The sequence below is a fragment of the Mytilus trossulus genome, unplaced genomic scaffold (genome assembly GCF_036588685.1).
Source record: "Mytilus trossulus isolate FHL-02 unplaced genomic scaffold, PNRI_Mtr1.1.1.hap1 h1tg000024l__unscaffolded, whole genome shotgun sequence".
Classification (NCBI taxonomy): domain Eukaryota; kingdom Metazoa; phylum Mollusca; class Bivalvia; order Mytilida; family Mytilidae; genus Mytilus; species Mytilus trossulus.
In genome coordinates this window covers 6,984,797-7,001,009 of record NW_026963290.1, presented here as the reverse complement: position 1 = coordinate 7,001,009, position 16,213 = coordinate 6,984,797, and the positions used below count along the sequence as shown (strand labels likewise).

Below are 16,213 nucleotides of genomic sequence, written 5' to 3'. Positions count from 1 at the left end.
TTGTCATACTGAGAGTCTCTTGTGTGATATTCTGACATATTATACAGCGTTGCTAATTTATAGACATGCGACCGCGCTTCATTGGAAGTGGCGCACATTTCACAGGACTTGGACACTCATGAATGATGAATAATTATGATAATATTCAAGAATATACTATTCTACAAAATGCAGTCTGCTGCTTACATATCACATGCCAATATCTTTTGTAATGGTTAAAGTGGTCTTTTTGTAACACATATACGAATATTTATCTAGTAACATGTTGAAACACGACTTGTGTTTTGGAAACTCAAGTGTTACCTATGCATATTAGATACTAGATTTATATAAATTTTTAGCGTCTGGGATAAACACGATACAGATCCGGAATACCTTTTAATAATGCAGATTTTAGAAAAGTCGTCAAACATTTATTATCCATCATTGAGCTTCGATATGTGTCGCAATCTTTTCAGGGTATATGGAATTTATAAAAACAAAACATATAAGAGTTTAAATAAGTCATTGACACTTACAATCTAAAAAAATATGGTATTTTTTTTACATTTTAGGATTGGTCTTATAGATGCCTCAGAATCATCTAATTTTTCATAAAATCTTCTTATTTTAGGATTCGATGTCTTTTTAGAATGTATTCAAAGCTATCTTAGATAAAAACGAACAATATATTTACAACAGTGCCGATATATGCAATGATAAATATCACCGTGTGTTTCAAAGTTATTCGACATGTCTGTGTTCTCGTGAGATTTGCAAGAAACGTGACCATAGGGACCTTTGACGACCACCCAAATCATATGCTCTAGAAGTTTTTCTTTCGATTGATACCAAAATTAGCTGTGTGTTCGATAGTTACATTAAAAACCTTAACGAGAGGCTTTTTCTCAAATCGGCGCTCGCCTATTATGTAGACAAAACGCGCCTCTGGCGTACTAAATTATTATCCTGGTATTTTTGATAACTAATTATATTTATGTTGCATGTTGATATTCATCCGAACTCAATATTTCGGCAAGTAAACTAGTTGTTATTTGTCCAGAATGATTCATATTTATGAATATTCTTACATGAATTCTGTAGTTGGATTTGTATAGAACATTGTATATACGTACTATCAAATATATTTCTTTCTTACAGTTTTGTAGCTGATGAAGATGACCCTAAAGAAATTTTGCATGGCAATATTTTCTTTATATTAGATGCTGTGTTACCTTTTCTTGAGGTAATTTCTAAATAATATAAACAGTGTATGTTTTTATTCATAATTAAGTTACATTTGCTTATAATATGAAAAATTGATTACATAAATTATACTGCAATTATTATAGCCTTTATGTGTGCAAATATTGATCGGTCGCGTTCTAGTACATTTTTATTACTGCATCACCACAGAGATTAACCATACCATTTCAGAAACAGTAAATTACTCCATCGAAAATATCCTGTGCCTATTTTGAGGTGATCTTCAGATTTATTTTTATCATTTGTTACAGCATATTTTTTTACCCTCTACACTTGTACCGACAAATACATACACTAATGTACATTATGGTTGCAGAAGAATTAGTACGTTGTTTTTATTATTATTCTTTGGATACCACGAATACAAATATTCTATGAGTAACAAAATTTGTACAGTTTATGTGTGCTGAGATTGGCAAAACCACGAAATAAAATACCCACGAAAATGCAAGGTTCCTCAATCCACGAAATTGAACAACAATGAAAATAAAATGAATCCATATAGTGTTGTTTGTTACAATATCAGTAATGCAGGAAGAGAGTTGTACTTGCAATTAAATCAACATTAATTAAAAAGTCATATAAAATCATTTTGACGATGCCTTTTGTATATTTAAGGTATTTTATTCAATATTTTATTCACTTGACAAAGACCTATACCCAACTGAACTGGATCATACAGATACACTTGCTAGTGGATTTGCGGTATGTATTATATATGGAAATTAAGATAATTAAGTATAAAACATACATTGGTATTTGAAATGACTGAACATATCGAATGTTAGGTTTACTTTCTCTCATAATTCTTCCAATTTTTATCTAAATATCTAGTTTTCAGATTGAATGGTCTTGAGAGTCTTGTATTTACTGTAATAGAACCTTCTTTAATTTTATTAATGTTTTAAACATGAAATTAATGGTGATGTATTGTATATTTCAGTCGCTTTGTGAGTCAATAGGCTCTTTGTTGACATCACCAGCACACATGAAATCACTTGTGGCAACCGTAACAATATTAATATCATCATCGACCGCTCCAAAATCTGTAAGTATTTTCAATTTTTATAACACGAGAATATTTGCGAAATAAATGGTTTGGTGGGTCTTGGCTGTTGGTGTTTTTCTCTTTAATTGTTATAGTTTGCAATTTATTTTTTACTAGCACTATTTTCCTATCAAACTTGAGAGTTGCTAGTCGATGAGAGCATCCGGTGCCCGTATCTGGTGTATTGGTATTGGTATTTTTGTATTAAGTAGATTTAAAGTCAAAGAATCATTTAATTGTATTAAAATGACATTTACGCTCTCTCACTGAAGTTTTAATTTATATATTTATTCGGTCATTTGGAGTTTTAGACTCTAAAAGGTTTGTTTTTGTGCTTTTCAAAACCGTTGATTTCAGGCGTATCTAATTACGAATGTTATTCAAGAAAAAAAAACCATATTGAAGTTAATTGCTATACACCAGATAAAATTGATATTGTTTACACCTTAGAAACTTTGATAATGTGTGCACTCTCAAACATGTCAGATGCTGTATCTCATTTGAGTACGTTGAAAACTTCATTCCAGGCTAATATTGGTGCTTTGGATAAATTTACACAACAAATGCGATTAGCAGATACCAAGAGTGATGTTCGCAAGGTATGTTTAATTTGTAAGGAAATGAGAAATTACTTCATGTGAAGCAAATCAAATGCAGATCAACTTTTAAAGTAAAAGAACGGTGATAATAAATCTACAAAACCTAATGTGTTACATGTGGGGAAAAAAATTTGGAGAGTAGCACAAGAGAAAAGTTTTTTTGGGTTTCAACAAGGAGCTCAGTCATGTACAATTATTGCACAGATGCAAAATTAAAGAAAAATATGGTCACTTTTACCGTTAAGTTTTCTGCCAGAAATAATTACAGATACATACGCTTTAATGTCTCTAACCATCTGCACGTGTCTTGTCTTCTGAGAGTTATGTTTCAGTGACATGCAACAATTTATGGTTATCTATAACCTAATAAAATAGATAAAAAAATCGAAAACTTATTTTACACTTGAACAGATCAGAAACCATCCCTAGCTTAATTGTTGCTTGGATACCTTTAATATTGATAACATGATCATTGTTGTCACACATGAAATAACAAGATCTGAGTAAGCTGTCTGGGAGAAAACATATTAATGAATTGTCAAATATATTATAGTGGTGAAATGTTATCGACAGAAAAAAATCGCGCACAATGCATCTGTTTTGTTTATTTGGAGACGTTTATATCGGTATACCCGTCTCCAAATAAGCAAAACAGATGTTTTTTGCGCGGTTTTGTTTTTGCCGATTGCATGATCATTATATTTATCTTATAAGAATTCATAAGTATAGAAAAGAAATCTGAACACAAACTACCTTGTAGAATATACCAATTTTGATTTCTTCAAAATGTCAGTAAAACTATTAACAAGAATATAATGGCGAAGATGCTTCACTCAAATTTACTTACTTTTAATTCTTCTAATGCAAAACTATAAATTATACAGGGAAATATGGAGTATTACTGCACTGAGCTAGAATTAAATGCCAAATTCCATACATTTGCCAAAAATAACCGCATTATTCATAGAGGGCACAATACTGTACAAGCACAAATGAAGTATAAATGTAAAAGAGGTAGGTAAAATTCAACGATTTAGCTATGTTCACTTTGTTGTTGAATAAATCATTTGGAATTTTGTTATCAATAACTGTAGCAACTCTTACTTTCAAATATAACGTATACTAAAAGTATTTCCATTTTGAGTGAGAAAATGAGAAAAAAAAATTCAATTAAGTTCATCAGTTGGTCACAGTCAACACTATCCTTGTTTTAAAATATGAATTCTGCATTTAGATTATCTTGTCATTTTCACATACAATTATGACATCATCTAGGTGTAAAACTAGAAGCAATCATACATATTAAAAAAACAAGCCCCTGATTGTTTTACTTATTACCAAATATAGAATATACAGAGATTGGAACTAATGAAGAGCTTCCTCTTGGAGAAGAATTTCAAAGTTTAGTAAAATGTTTTTGTGAACCACATGAAAAAAATATTGCCAAAAAGTTCCAGATGGCAAAAAAACTACTGCAGCAATTAGAGTGAGTAAAGCTAACTTTTAAACAATTTTACAACATTTGTTTACTATATTTACATATCAAGTGAGAAATGAAAGTATATGTATTACCATACGAAGACTTGATATTTAAATTTTAACACAATAACAACTATTAAATATAAAACAAAAATCGGAATTAAAGTTATACCTGAAGAATTGTTTCGTATTTAATTATAATCCTGGTACCTTTGATAACTATTTGTAAGTGTATTGAATATGTACTGTTAGTGTGTGCAGACGTTTTGTATCGGTGAACGATCGACTATTTTTAAAAGATTCATTTTTCTTGGAAATATTCAATTTATTGAAAATAACCTCTTTTGCGCGTTTTAAACGATTGCCACACTAAAGTCTCGGTTACACCTATTACGGCAATATCTTCCATCATGAATCAATTCAATCGAAAATACCCGCCTACTTAACAGATCAGTCTGCAATTATCATTCTCTCTTAAACATATACCAAACCAATTTTGAGTAACATCTTCAATTTTAAACACTGGTTGCAGGATCTCATGAAAATTGACGACACCAAGCCTAACTGATCTAGTTCTGCATTCATATCTATCCGGAATATTGAAAAACAAAATGCCATTAACAAATCTTTGCTCAATGTTATCCGAAGATCCGAAATACCTTGAACCAAACTCATCAAGTAGTAACACAAATTTGAAATACTTTTGAATTGTGGTTGATGTACGAATAGGACGTTTACTCTGTCGATTCACCAGTCCTAACTCCAGTTTCAACTAAATGCTTGTGGGTTATATTTATTTTTCTCTTTTAAGTAGTTTTTGATTTACTAGAATTGATTATCGCTGAACTACAATCTGTACTTTTGACTTTTTGTATGTTATATTTCTGTAGGATTTCTTCAAGACAAATCCTAACATCGACACCAGCAACAGTATCACAAGAGGATCTTGACATAAAATGCTTACAAATTCTCAGAACTTTTATTCACCAAGAAGAAAGAAAACTTCGTGTTGATTGGGATCAATATGCTTCGGATGCAGACATTAAAAAGTAAGGCAAAGTAATGTTTAGTCGAAGACGAATTATATACATCGTCAGCAGTTTTTGTTTTGTTTTATAAATGTCTACTTTTCTATGATAAATCTAAGATACTAGATTCATCTAATAAAATCTAGTTATCAATTGAGTCCTGGTTGAGTTAAGTCCTGCAAGAAACACTGCTTACAAACCAAGGAGGAAACTATTTAAACATTAAATGACTTATTGATTTACAGTAGCATAACTGGTAGTCTTAGACACTTACTCATACACAAGGCCATATTGATTAGGAGCCAAATGTGACCGTTCGAAAGACAATTCCACCTGAGCGATGGTTGTTGATTTGACTAACTACTAGTATTCTCGACTTATTTTGAATGGTCACATATTCTTAGAAGTCGGACAAACAAGTGGAGTTTATTGTATGCAGACAGACTCGAGTTGAACATATCTTTAATATTGTGTGTTTTATATTTAGCCTTTTACTTTAATTCAAAAACTGTTTTTAGCGGTTTGATATTTTCACGGCTATGAAAAGAAATCATACTTTATAAACAATGTATATGTTCCTACTACGTTGTAAATTTAATCTAAAATATGAATGTCATAGTAATGATGAAAATGTTGTTTTGTATTATAAACGCATGTTACATTAATGTTTTCCTAAAGTCTATCAAATTTCTAAATAGGAACAGCTGGTATACTTTGGTTTTTTTTCATATTTAGGCAACTTGCAAATATCAAAGAAGTCCAAACAGCCATAAATTCCCATGATTTTGTTGGTAAGGTTCTACCACATATCGCTAGGCGAAGTGATGCCATTGTTAGAGAAGTCCTGGCATTCTTGAGTTTGATGTTGTTCAATGCCAACCGAGACGTTCAGGTCAGTCATCTTCATTTCAGAACTAAAAAAGCTTTACAAAAAAAACTCATCATAGATACCAGGATTAAAATTTTATATTTACTCCAGAAGCGGGTTTCAAAGATTGTTTTACTTATTCAATAATGAAATGAAGACGATTAACTACATTAATGGAAATTCATCAATTGTTGCATTTAATTAATACTTATTTTGCATATTGAATATACCTACACTCTGGTTTTTTTTTTCTTGTTCAATACTTTTATGTCCAATTAGAGCGCGATTTGAATAAATAAGACAACATTTTTGTCCACATTTATTTATTTAACTTTATTGGTTTAGCTAGCTATTAAACCAAGTTTAATCCACAATTTTCTACAACAGAACCAAGTCGGGATATGGCAGCTGTTATCCATTTGTTTGATGTGTTTGAGCTTTTGATTTTTGCCATTTAATTATGGACTTTCAGTTTTGAATTTTCCTCTGGAGTTCCGGATTTTTGTCAATTACTATTTACGTAATCAGAACTACGACACTTATTTTCCATTCGGTTTATATTGTCGATTGCTCGAGGGTTTTGTTGGCCCCCTTGAAATCACATTTGAGTTCGATATTTTTGTTTATACCTTTTTGTGAATGATTTCGATATATTTGGTAACATAACATTCACACAATAAAAATGTTTTATATTTTTGTAGAAATCTCTACTCGAATATTTTCTCTCAACACGTGAAGAGGTGTTTTTCATGGCTGTTCGAGATCGAATGCAAATATCAACAAATTCGATTAAAGAAAAGTAAGTGCTATAAGAAATATTTCATATCAATTGAATAGATTTATATACTTCTGAATTAAGTTTTTTTTTAATTTTGTTTCATGTTATGTTTAAGTTCTAACTCTACAATTGTATTAAATCGTACAAATATATATATGCATGATTATTTTTTTATGAACATTTAACTACAACGTTTTTCGTTTTTTGTTCATTTTCACTCATATGCTGTTTTTGTTTTACAATAATGCTGAATAATTTATATATACTCAAATCCACTAAATGAAAATAACCATGTTTAAGATCAAGTATTATTCCATGCATATCATAACACTATTTAAAGTAACATACATAATACCATTATTTAGCGCATTTGTGACCTTTTGAATAATGTTTTGAAACATTAGGTTCCTTGCCAGACGGAAACATCAGGAAAAGAAAGGGTATAAAGTGCATGGATTGACTATTATATTTATTTATTTATTTATTTGTTTTATATAGACTAGAGAAATTCTAATAGGACACCTTAACAAGCAAATAGAAATACAATTGATAGATCTTAGATATTGTGTAGAGATCCATTTTTTACACTTTCATGTATCCTTATTTTGTGTATAAGAGTCTCTTAGATATTTTCAGTTTGTTTAATTGATTCTGTTCTGTAAGATGTTAATTGGAATTTGAATACTGTGAAATGTGAAAAAGATACGAATTTGAATCTTGTAAGAATTTACTAATGTAAAAAAAAAATCATGTAAAATGTTGTTCGTCTGAAAAATAAGACACTTAAAAAACAACATTATGATACTTTTTATCTTTTAAATATAATGTCATTGACACTTTTATAGGATTCATAATAAAAAAAAATGTAATAATAAATTAGTGGTTTGTGGAGTGAATATTTTTACTTAGTTGGTGGTTTTAATGATTGTTTCAGGTGCAGCATAATTAAGTACATAATTATATATATATATATATACATATAATATTCATCCTTTGCCAGTTGTTTGACGTATTGCACAAACTCTACATTAAAAGAAAGTACTTATATCAAATATGCACACGTTTATGTTGAAAACAACTTTTGTGTCAATGACTTTGTGTAATATTTATTTCGAGTTTTACAAAATGAATAGTTATAATTTTAAAAGCTATGATTTATCATGAACGACAAACACTAATTTCCTCTGTCATGCTATTCCATTACTATCATTAACATAAATAACAAGCTATTAACCAAAATAAATTAATATATTTTAGGAGGTCATTACTTGCCCAGCATCAAGCAAGGGTGAAAGATATCATGTCAAATCTTACGAGTTTTCAGACAAGTATCTCTGCAGGAAAGAGAGCTTTACAAGTAAGATGTCTTCTTGTATTATATACGTTTAAAATAACTTATTTACATGTATTCATAACTATAATGGATTGTCGAAGTTAAATATTATGAAAGAAGATGTGAAAAATTATCAATAAGACAAATTTTCTCCAGAGATGAACTAAGTAAAAACTTTAAAAAGTTTTAATTTATCTAGGAGAGAGGGGCGAACGATGCAAACTCATAGCTCGAAAATAAACTGACAATGCTATAGAATTATTGAATAAAAATAGTCGCTAAAGCATGTTAATCTAAAGGTATTAATCTTCGTAGGGTAAACGATGTTTAATAGTATTTTTTACTTATATCCTATACGTTTAACTAACTTTGAGTATAACATATAAACTGTAGCTGTGTTTATTATATTGTAGATGATACAGACTTACGAACTACGGTTGAAAAGAGATAAAATGCAGGGATGGGTAAGTTATTAAAGCATATAAATAGATTAATAGACGTACAGACAAATCGACAAAAATGTGATTCTGGATTCATTGAAACAATTATTGATATTATCAGTTACTATTTCTGTTTTTCCCCTGATATGGCACACTTGTGTGGATAACACGATGAGGTGCTTTGCATTTTATCGAAGAACAACGTATATTATTCTTAAAAAACAAGAATGATTGTTCAAGTTAACTAATAATTAGTTTTGTTGAGAAGTTGGATATTCTTCAAATTTGTATTTGTTTGGCTTTATAACTATTTTGATATGAGCGCCAATGATGAGTCTTATGAAGACGAAACGCGCGTCTGGCGTACTCAATTATAATCCTGGTACTTTTGATAACTATATTCATATCTTATTGACACATCTATCATGTTTTGTTTTGAAATCGATATATGTCGTTATAATATAGTTATCATGGTTATATTAGATACTGTCAACCTTACACTAGTATGGGACAAACCTGATTTTAAAAGGTTTTACAGTACAAATGAAAAACTAATAATAAAGCTCCCTGCGTATGACACAAATTAATTAAAGATAATGTCTTGCCATAAAAAAAAATTAAACTGACTTGAACATATTTTTTTATTGTAGAGTGCGCTTAGTAGAGCAAAGGAGCCATTACAACAGAAAAAGCGGAAGAAATCTAAGAAGAAAAAGAAACCACCCGAAAATAGAAAGCCACCAAATCTTATTCACTCCAATGGTATATCACGTGATAACAGCAATGAAGCACTACTTAAATCACCTGATACACCTGTGGAATATTCTAAAGATGTAGAAATGGTCGATGTATCATTAGATGTAAGTTATACGTTTCATTACATGTTAGAAAAATCCAAACAGGAAGAAAACATCTTCAATTCTTTACACTTGTCACTCGTTTCACTACATTGTATCACTACAAACAGAAAAAGTCATTCAAGCTGCATGAATATTACTGCTTTTATTTTTAAAATCATTTTTACCAATCTCAATGAATGTTCCCAATTGTTTCAAAGGGGTTGTATATCGACTTGGTTGTTTATTCAACAGAATGTTCGTTTGTTACTTTGCCAAAGTTGCCATATTATGCTACTAGGGTATTTGTGGTTTTAAACTACCTTGATTACACATTAGAATCGCGGACAGTCGTATTCATTTAAAGGGTGACGATGCCATTTCAAATCAAAAAGTTCTTTTTCAATTTTTATATTCTGAAGTTATTCACTACTTCGGTGTTGACATTTACCTCATTTATATGGTCAATTTATAAATTTACTGTTTGCAAAAGTATGAATTTTCTACATACCAAGGATTATCTTACCCCAGACAGATAAACTTTGCCGTATTTGGCACAACGATTTGGAATTTCGGATCATCAATGATCTTCATCTTTGTTTTGCTTTCTTTACTATTTTGATCTGAGCGTCACTGATGAGTCTTATGTAGACGTATTAGATTATAATCTTGGTACATTTAATAATAAACTTTTAGCATGTCGTAATGTTCTTTTGTATTGTTTATTTGTGTATTTCTGTGTCCTTAATATTCTTCCATTTATTGTTTTTGTAATCCTGACATGTAATATTGTCATTTAAGTGTTATATTTAGCATTGTCATAAAAGCGGGAGGTTTGGCTAGCCACAAAACCAGATTTAACCCACCATCTTTTCGTAATATGTTCTGTACCAAGTCAGGAAAATGAAAATTGTTTTCCTCTAGTTTGTTTCTGTGTGTGTCCAATTGTCGTCTGGGTTTTTGTTGCACTTCAGTGTTTCTGTTGTGTCGTTATTTTCTTCTTATATTTGATGTGTTTCCCCCGGTTTAGGTTTGTAAGTTTGTAAGCCGGATTTTTTTTCTCTAAATTTATTTTATGACTTTCGAACAGAGGTATACTACTGTTGCCTTTATTTAGAACGTTTTAAATTTATAGTACTTTGTTAATTTAATATAACGAAATAGACATTACTTTAAATTCTTATGCATACAGTATTCAGAACCATGGCTGCCGCTGGAGGACATATCTAATCAAATGTTGGTAAATAGTTTTTTTTTGCATCACTTTAAGATAAACTTGCATTCGAATAATTCGAATAATCATCTTTTTGCGCATCATTTCTTTTATTAACTTCAGTCATGGCTTTTAAATTGCTTTACTTCACATTTATCAGTTTTTTTCATTAACCACTTGATATGGATAACCATTTAAAGTAGTAGGTCCGGTAATGACTGATTTTGGCCTCCAATTTCATGTTCATCTAACGAAAGATTTTGGACACTTTTTAATCACTTAAGTGTCTATTTCAATTGATTCGATTAGTTGATGAGTAAGATGTTAAGTGATTTAGTCTTACAAACGCTCCGATTCAAGCTTAAATATGCTTAAATATAAACAAAAACGTCACTTTTGAGTTGTTTTTTGTCAAAAATAAAAGAGGCCGCATCCGTGTTCATATTTTATGTATTATCATCAAATACAACTTACATCTCAATATTATGAATGGACACGAATTCGGCCATTTTCATTTAAGACGGACACCGTCTAAAATTTAACTAAAATGCTGAAATTGTTATAATTTCAGTTATTTAGCATGACTTTATGATGCTAGTACACGATATATGTTTATTATATTGTAAAAATAAAACGCACATACTTTTGTAGCAGACGCATTCATCTTTCAAAAAAATAGTTAAATGATAACATTATCACAATTTTGTTAAACAGCTTTATTTTGGGGTCAAAAGGGGTCTTAATGAACCTACTCCTTTAGTTTAACAAATCATGCATTTAGCATTAGCATTTACTCATACATGCAAATGTCAAAACATCATTGTATTCAGTATGTTTCATTTGGTAAGTACTGTAGTTTTGTAAGGCTTAGGTTTGTTAATTTTATAACAAAACTTTGAATTTTTCGAAAAACTGAGGATTTTTGTTTTTCCCAGCATAGATTATTAGCCGTATTTGGCACATTTTTTTGAGTTTTAAATCCTCAATGCTCTTCAATTTTGTACTTGTTTGGCTCTATAAATAGTGTGATATGAGCGTCACTGATGAGTCTTATGTAGACGAAACGCGCGTCTGGCGTACTAAATTATGTTCCTGGTACCTTGTATAACTAATTATAATATATATATCAATGAACTATCAGCAATACACTCATCCAACAGTACTTTCATATGACTCGAATCAAATGTGGATTATAGAAGAATGAGTTAGTAACTGAACGACACTGGTGGCAAACAAACATCAAAAGGGTAAAATATAGTCCTCGTTATTTGGATGATGTCGGTTCAATGTGTGACTTGTAACGTATACATCGAATAAAATATTTGATATGTTGTATGTACATGTACACAGATTAGTAGTTTAGTCTTAGATACATGGTTTGTTCTCAATTGAGTTGGGTTATTTCATGTTGACTTTTATAGCCGACTTCATGGCATGTGTTTTATATTGTTGAAGGCCGTACAATTGCCTTCAATTGCTTACGTATACTTCATTTTAAATTTGGTGGATAGTTATATCATTAACAATCCAGTGACATCGCCTAATTTTTTATAATACTTTATGGATCTATTTTATCAAATATAATATTTTTCAACGCAGATTTACTTTTCTATTCATTTCTTTTGTATTTTGTAATCTTGAATCAATAGAACTAATAAAACATTACGGTATCAATGCTATCTTATGGTAATGCTTCTTTACATAATTTGTTAAAAAACAAATATATATATACTAAAGCAATAACCATGCAACATCCAAAATAGCTTTATTACACCGTAAGGAACAGAAAAACATTAGATAGAGACAAAAAGTAAAATCACAAAAATACTGAACTTCGAGGAAAATTCAAAACGGAAAGTTCCTAATTAAATGGCAAATCAAAAGCTCAAACACAGCAAACAAATTGATAAAAACTGTCATAACAGACAATGTTTATGTTATAAGGATGAAAAGGCTGCAGTGGAACTAATAAATTCCATGGATGATGGGGTAGGTGATATGTTGGAGTATAAAGATGACGGATACATAGAGTTGGTGCTTAAACTCCTTGCAAGAGTCTGTGATGGACAAAACACAGATCTACAGGTTCGTTTATTAAGATACGATTCTTATTGTGTAAATAATAATTTACATATTAGCAGAGAAATTCTTTTTCATTACTTATATGCAGAAAAGAATGTATTATTAATTTTGTTATCTTAGATGAAAACAATTATGTTTTAAAAGTGCTATTTGGACCAAATTGTCATGAAAATTTATTTTTTTTGTTCAAAATATCCGTTTATGACAAGTCTGTTTAAGATTTTTGCTTATACTGAATTTAAAACATAAAGACGTCATAATATTTATGGAATTTTATCAATTTCCAAATTGTTAAAAAATATAATGGTCATATGAGAACCAATTATATTTGATCTTTGTGCTTTTATTGATGTAAGTTGAACTTGAGATGAATATCGGAAATTGAATGAAATAAAATTCTAAAGTTCATTTTCAGACATATATGCGGGAACAACCAGACAATGTTAAATCCTTCAATATTGTCGGGGAAACTGCTCAGTTTTTGAATGTTGTATATTCCACAGTAAATAGTAAGACCATAGCATTAATCATACAGATCTTTTCAACGCTGAATGAGTTTTGTGCTGTAAGTATTTCCTTGAGGGAAATGAATTATATAACTATGAAAAACGGTCCGATTCTTGGCATAAAAAGAAGAAAAAGAAAAAGGGCAAGTTATTAGGACAGCTCTGTTTAATTTTAAAAAGAAGAATCACTCTTACGTTATCTATTCCTTCTAGTATTACAAAATTAAAGGTTCAAACTCTACAACCTTATATTGATTTGAAACTATGCCATTAACAGAATTATAAGAGTTAGGAGCATTTTCTAGGGCGGAGGTATAACAAATACATTATTTTGTCGCCGTTCAAGATTACATTTAGAGTTTCACACGAAACTAACGTAATAGATAATCAAATGAACTCAAAACGGAACAAGACAAGGTGCATCGATAATTTCCAATTTAGATTGTGCTCTATAAATTTATACCCTTCAATATTAGAATAATTCAGTATTGTGTCTTAATGTATTACATGTAAATCCAATGAAAAACACAATTACACAAATATGTCCTACCTTATACCAACTATCTGACTAGGATTGTCAGTTTTCCTATCGACGGGCGGTTGTAACGTAGAGCACTCCTGCTTCCTCCACCAATAAAAAACTGGCCGCCACGAAATATCACAAAATAGGTGCGTAAAAGTGGCGTTAAAACACAAAACAAAACAAAAACAAAAAATCAAATCAAATAATACCAATTATCTAAAGCTTTACAAGTTAGTAAAAAGATCACTGAAGTGTTTCAATAAATACATTGGCTTTGTGTGGGTTTTTTTTTGTTAAATAATCAAATTGTGGATTGCAAACGATCAAATTCATAACATAAAATTGTATTATATGGGACAAAAGAATGTTTAAAAATTCAATATTAAATCAATTATTGTATTATATATGTTTGTCCTTATAGGGGAACCAAGAAAACCGTGTGGTCGTGTATGATAGAAAAGTTGTTGATTATATAAACTTTATTCTCCGGGCTGGCGATATTGCTGACTGTCCACCTGAAAAGGTAATTATGTTGTTTTAGGACCTCTAAAACATATGGTACATGTAGTCTATTATAGAGTAAAGATGTATAAGGTAAAATATGTTGGCTACTATACCTAATGAATCCTTAAGATATTGCAAATATATTTTCACAAACATATAAGAATTAAGAACAAAAAGACAAAAATCTGTATCTTTCATGACCCTTTCTGTAGAAGCGAAGATTGATTATGTTAAAATGATGCTACAAATAGAAGTCGAAAATACTAAACGTATTTAAAATGAATTTGCAATTGATCTTTATGTATAAAACTCTTATATGAACCGCTATATATATTTTCTTTCCAGATTCTTGAGTTAAGAGAATCAATTTCTTCATTAATAATATCGCTCATTGAGGAGAATGGACCAGGAAACTCACAAGTTGCTAAAGTAAGTACAAGAAAAATTATTTTATATTTTATCCTTTTCGAACTTTTTATTGAACATTCCTGTATATTATTTCTTCTCTTGCAGTTGATTCTGCAAATTTATTTTTATATTTTGTGACTGTTCATATCTAAATATGGTTTTCGAGTATGTATTGGCAATACTTTATACTGTCCCGATCGTATATTCAATGAACATTTTATACCAAAACAGCATAACAAAAACTCATCAAAGATACATAGCTTTTAATTTCGTAAGCCATCCTACATATGCTCATCTCTGACACTCTAACTAAAATGGTGGAAACGCAAAATGTAATAAAAAGGTGAAGAGCAATTAAAAAAAATCCAAAAAGTTGTTCAAAATAGGACTAAGTCAATCTACGCCTTAGGTTGGAAAACTTTATGTTTCGAATATCAAACGGCAGCATCATAAATTTTTTTTCAGGAGGTCAAGGATACCATAGATAAAGAAGCAGTATACAGATGCATGACATCCTGTTACACACTACATCAGACTGACAAACCTAAGTTAGAAGACATCAGCAAAACTACTGATGGAAGTTTTCTACAACCAGCAAAATCAATAGCTGCTTTAGGAGGAAGTCTGCTTCAAGGTGTTATGGTAAATGATTAGATTTGACATTACCCAAAAAAGAATGGAATGTTCGAGCTTTATTTCTCAATTCTTATCTAAATGCAACTAAAGAAGCGTATGGCTGGAATTTGACTTCTATAATGTGCTTCAATGAGTATCTATTGAGCTTGCACCATATGGTGTTTCACTGCTGTATTTTCTGTTTGTGAGCTTTTGAAATTATTAACTTCCGTTCCGAACAGAATAGTCATTTGCAAAATAAAGTAATTCTTCCTTCAAAATCCAGATTGACAACAAGAAAAAACATTCTATGATTATGACGACTCAAAAGTTCCCTCTTGAGTTACAGTAGTGTTAAATAGAGCAAATGGGAATAGTGACACATTCTTGATATCTTGCATATATACAATCTACCGTAACAGGTAAAATATATAGCCTCATGCAAACCTATATTTTTTGTATATAAATGGTAGAATTGTGTATTGCAGAAAGGCAAAAATACAGTGAAGGACACTTTGATGGACGTTGGATTTTCTTATTATCTTATTCTTGCCAGAATGAATGACATTGATCCTCATCTCTCATCACGTATGTATTTAAATATCTAGATTATCATTTATTTCTTACTACTGACTAAAAAAGAAATCACATCAAATTTTATAACATTAATTTTAGACAAAATAATAAGATAGTACGGGGGCAGTCAAA

At 30.3% G+C, this 16,213-nt stretch overlaps 1 protein-coding gene across 1 annotated transcript in view; it reads left to right on the top strand.

The window, feature by feature from the left end:
• Positions 1-16,213, top strand: part of LOC134699110 (inositol 1,4,5-trisphosphate receptor type 2-like) — a 136,531-nt gene that overhangs the window by 107,401 nt on the left and 12,917 nt on the right. The window contains exons 39-56 of the mRNA XM_063560801.1: positions 1,141-1,225; positions 1,864-1,950; positions 2,189-2,293; positions 2,821-2,892; positions 3,777-3,906; positions 4,240-4,378; positions 5,262-5,420; positions 6,135-6,291; positions 6,969-7,066; positions 8,303-8,402; positions 8,792-8,842; positions 9,469-9,678; positions 12,812-12,952; positions 13,365-13,514; positions 14,400-14,501; positions 14,828-14,911; positions 15,356-15,532; positions 15,994-16,093. Coding sequence (XP_063416871.1) covers positions 1,141-1,225; positions 1,864-1,950; positions 2,189-2,293; positions 2,821-2,892; positions 3,777-3,906; positions 4,240-4,378; positions 5,262-5,420; positions 6,135-6,291; positions 6,969-7,066; positions 8,303-8,402; positions 8,792-8,842; positions 9,469-9,678; positions 12,812-12,952; positions 13,365-13,514; positions 14,400-14,501; positions 14,828-14,911; positions 15,356-15,532; positions 15,994-16,093 — 2,147 coding nt within the window. The remainder of the gene's footprint in view (positions 1-1,140; positions 1,226-1,863; positions 1,951-2,188; positions 2,294-2,820; positions 2,893-3,776; positions 3,907-4,239; positions 4,379-5,261; positions 5,421-6,134; positions 6,292-6,968; positions 7,067-8,302; positions 8,403-8,791; positions 8,843-9,468; positions 9,679-12,811; positions 12,953-13,364; positions 13,515-14,399; positions 14,502-14,827; positions 14,912-15,355; positions 15,533-15,993; positions 16,094-16,213) is intronic.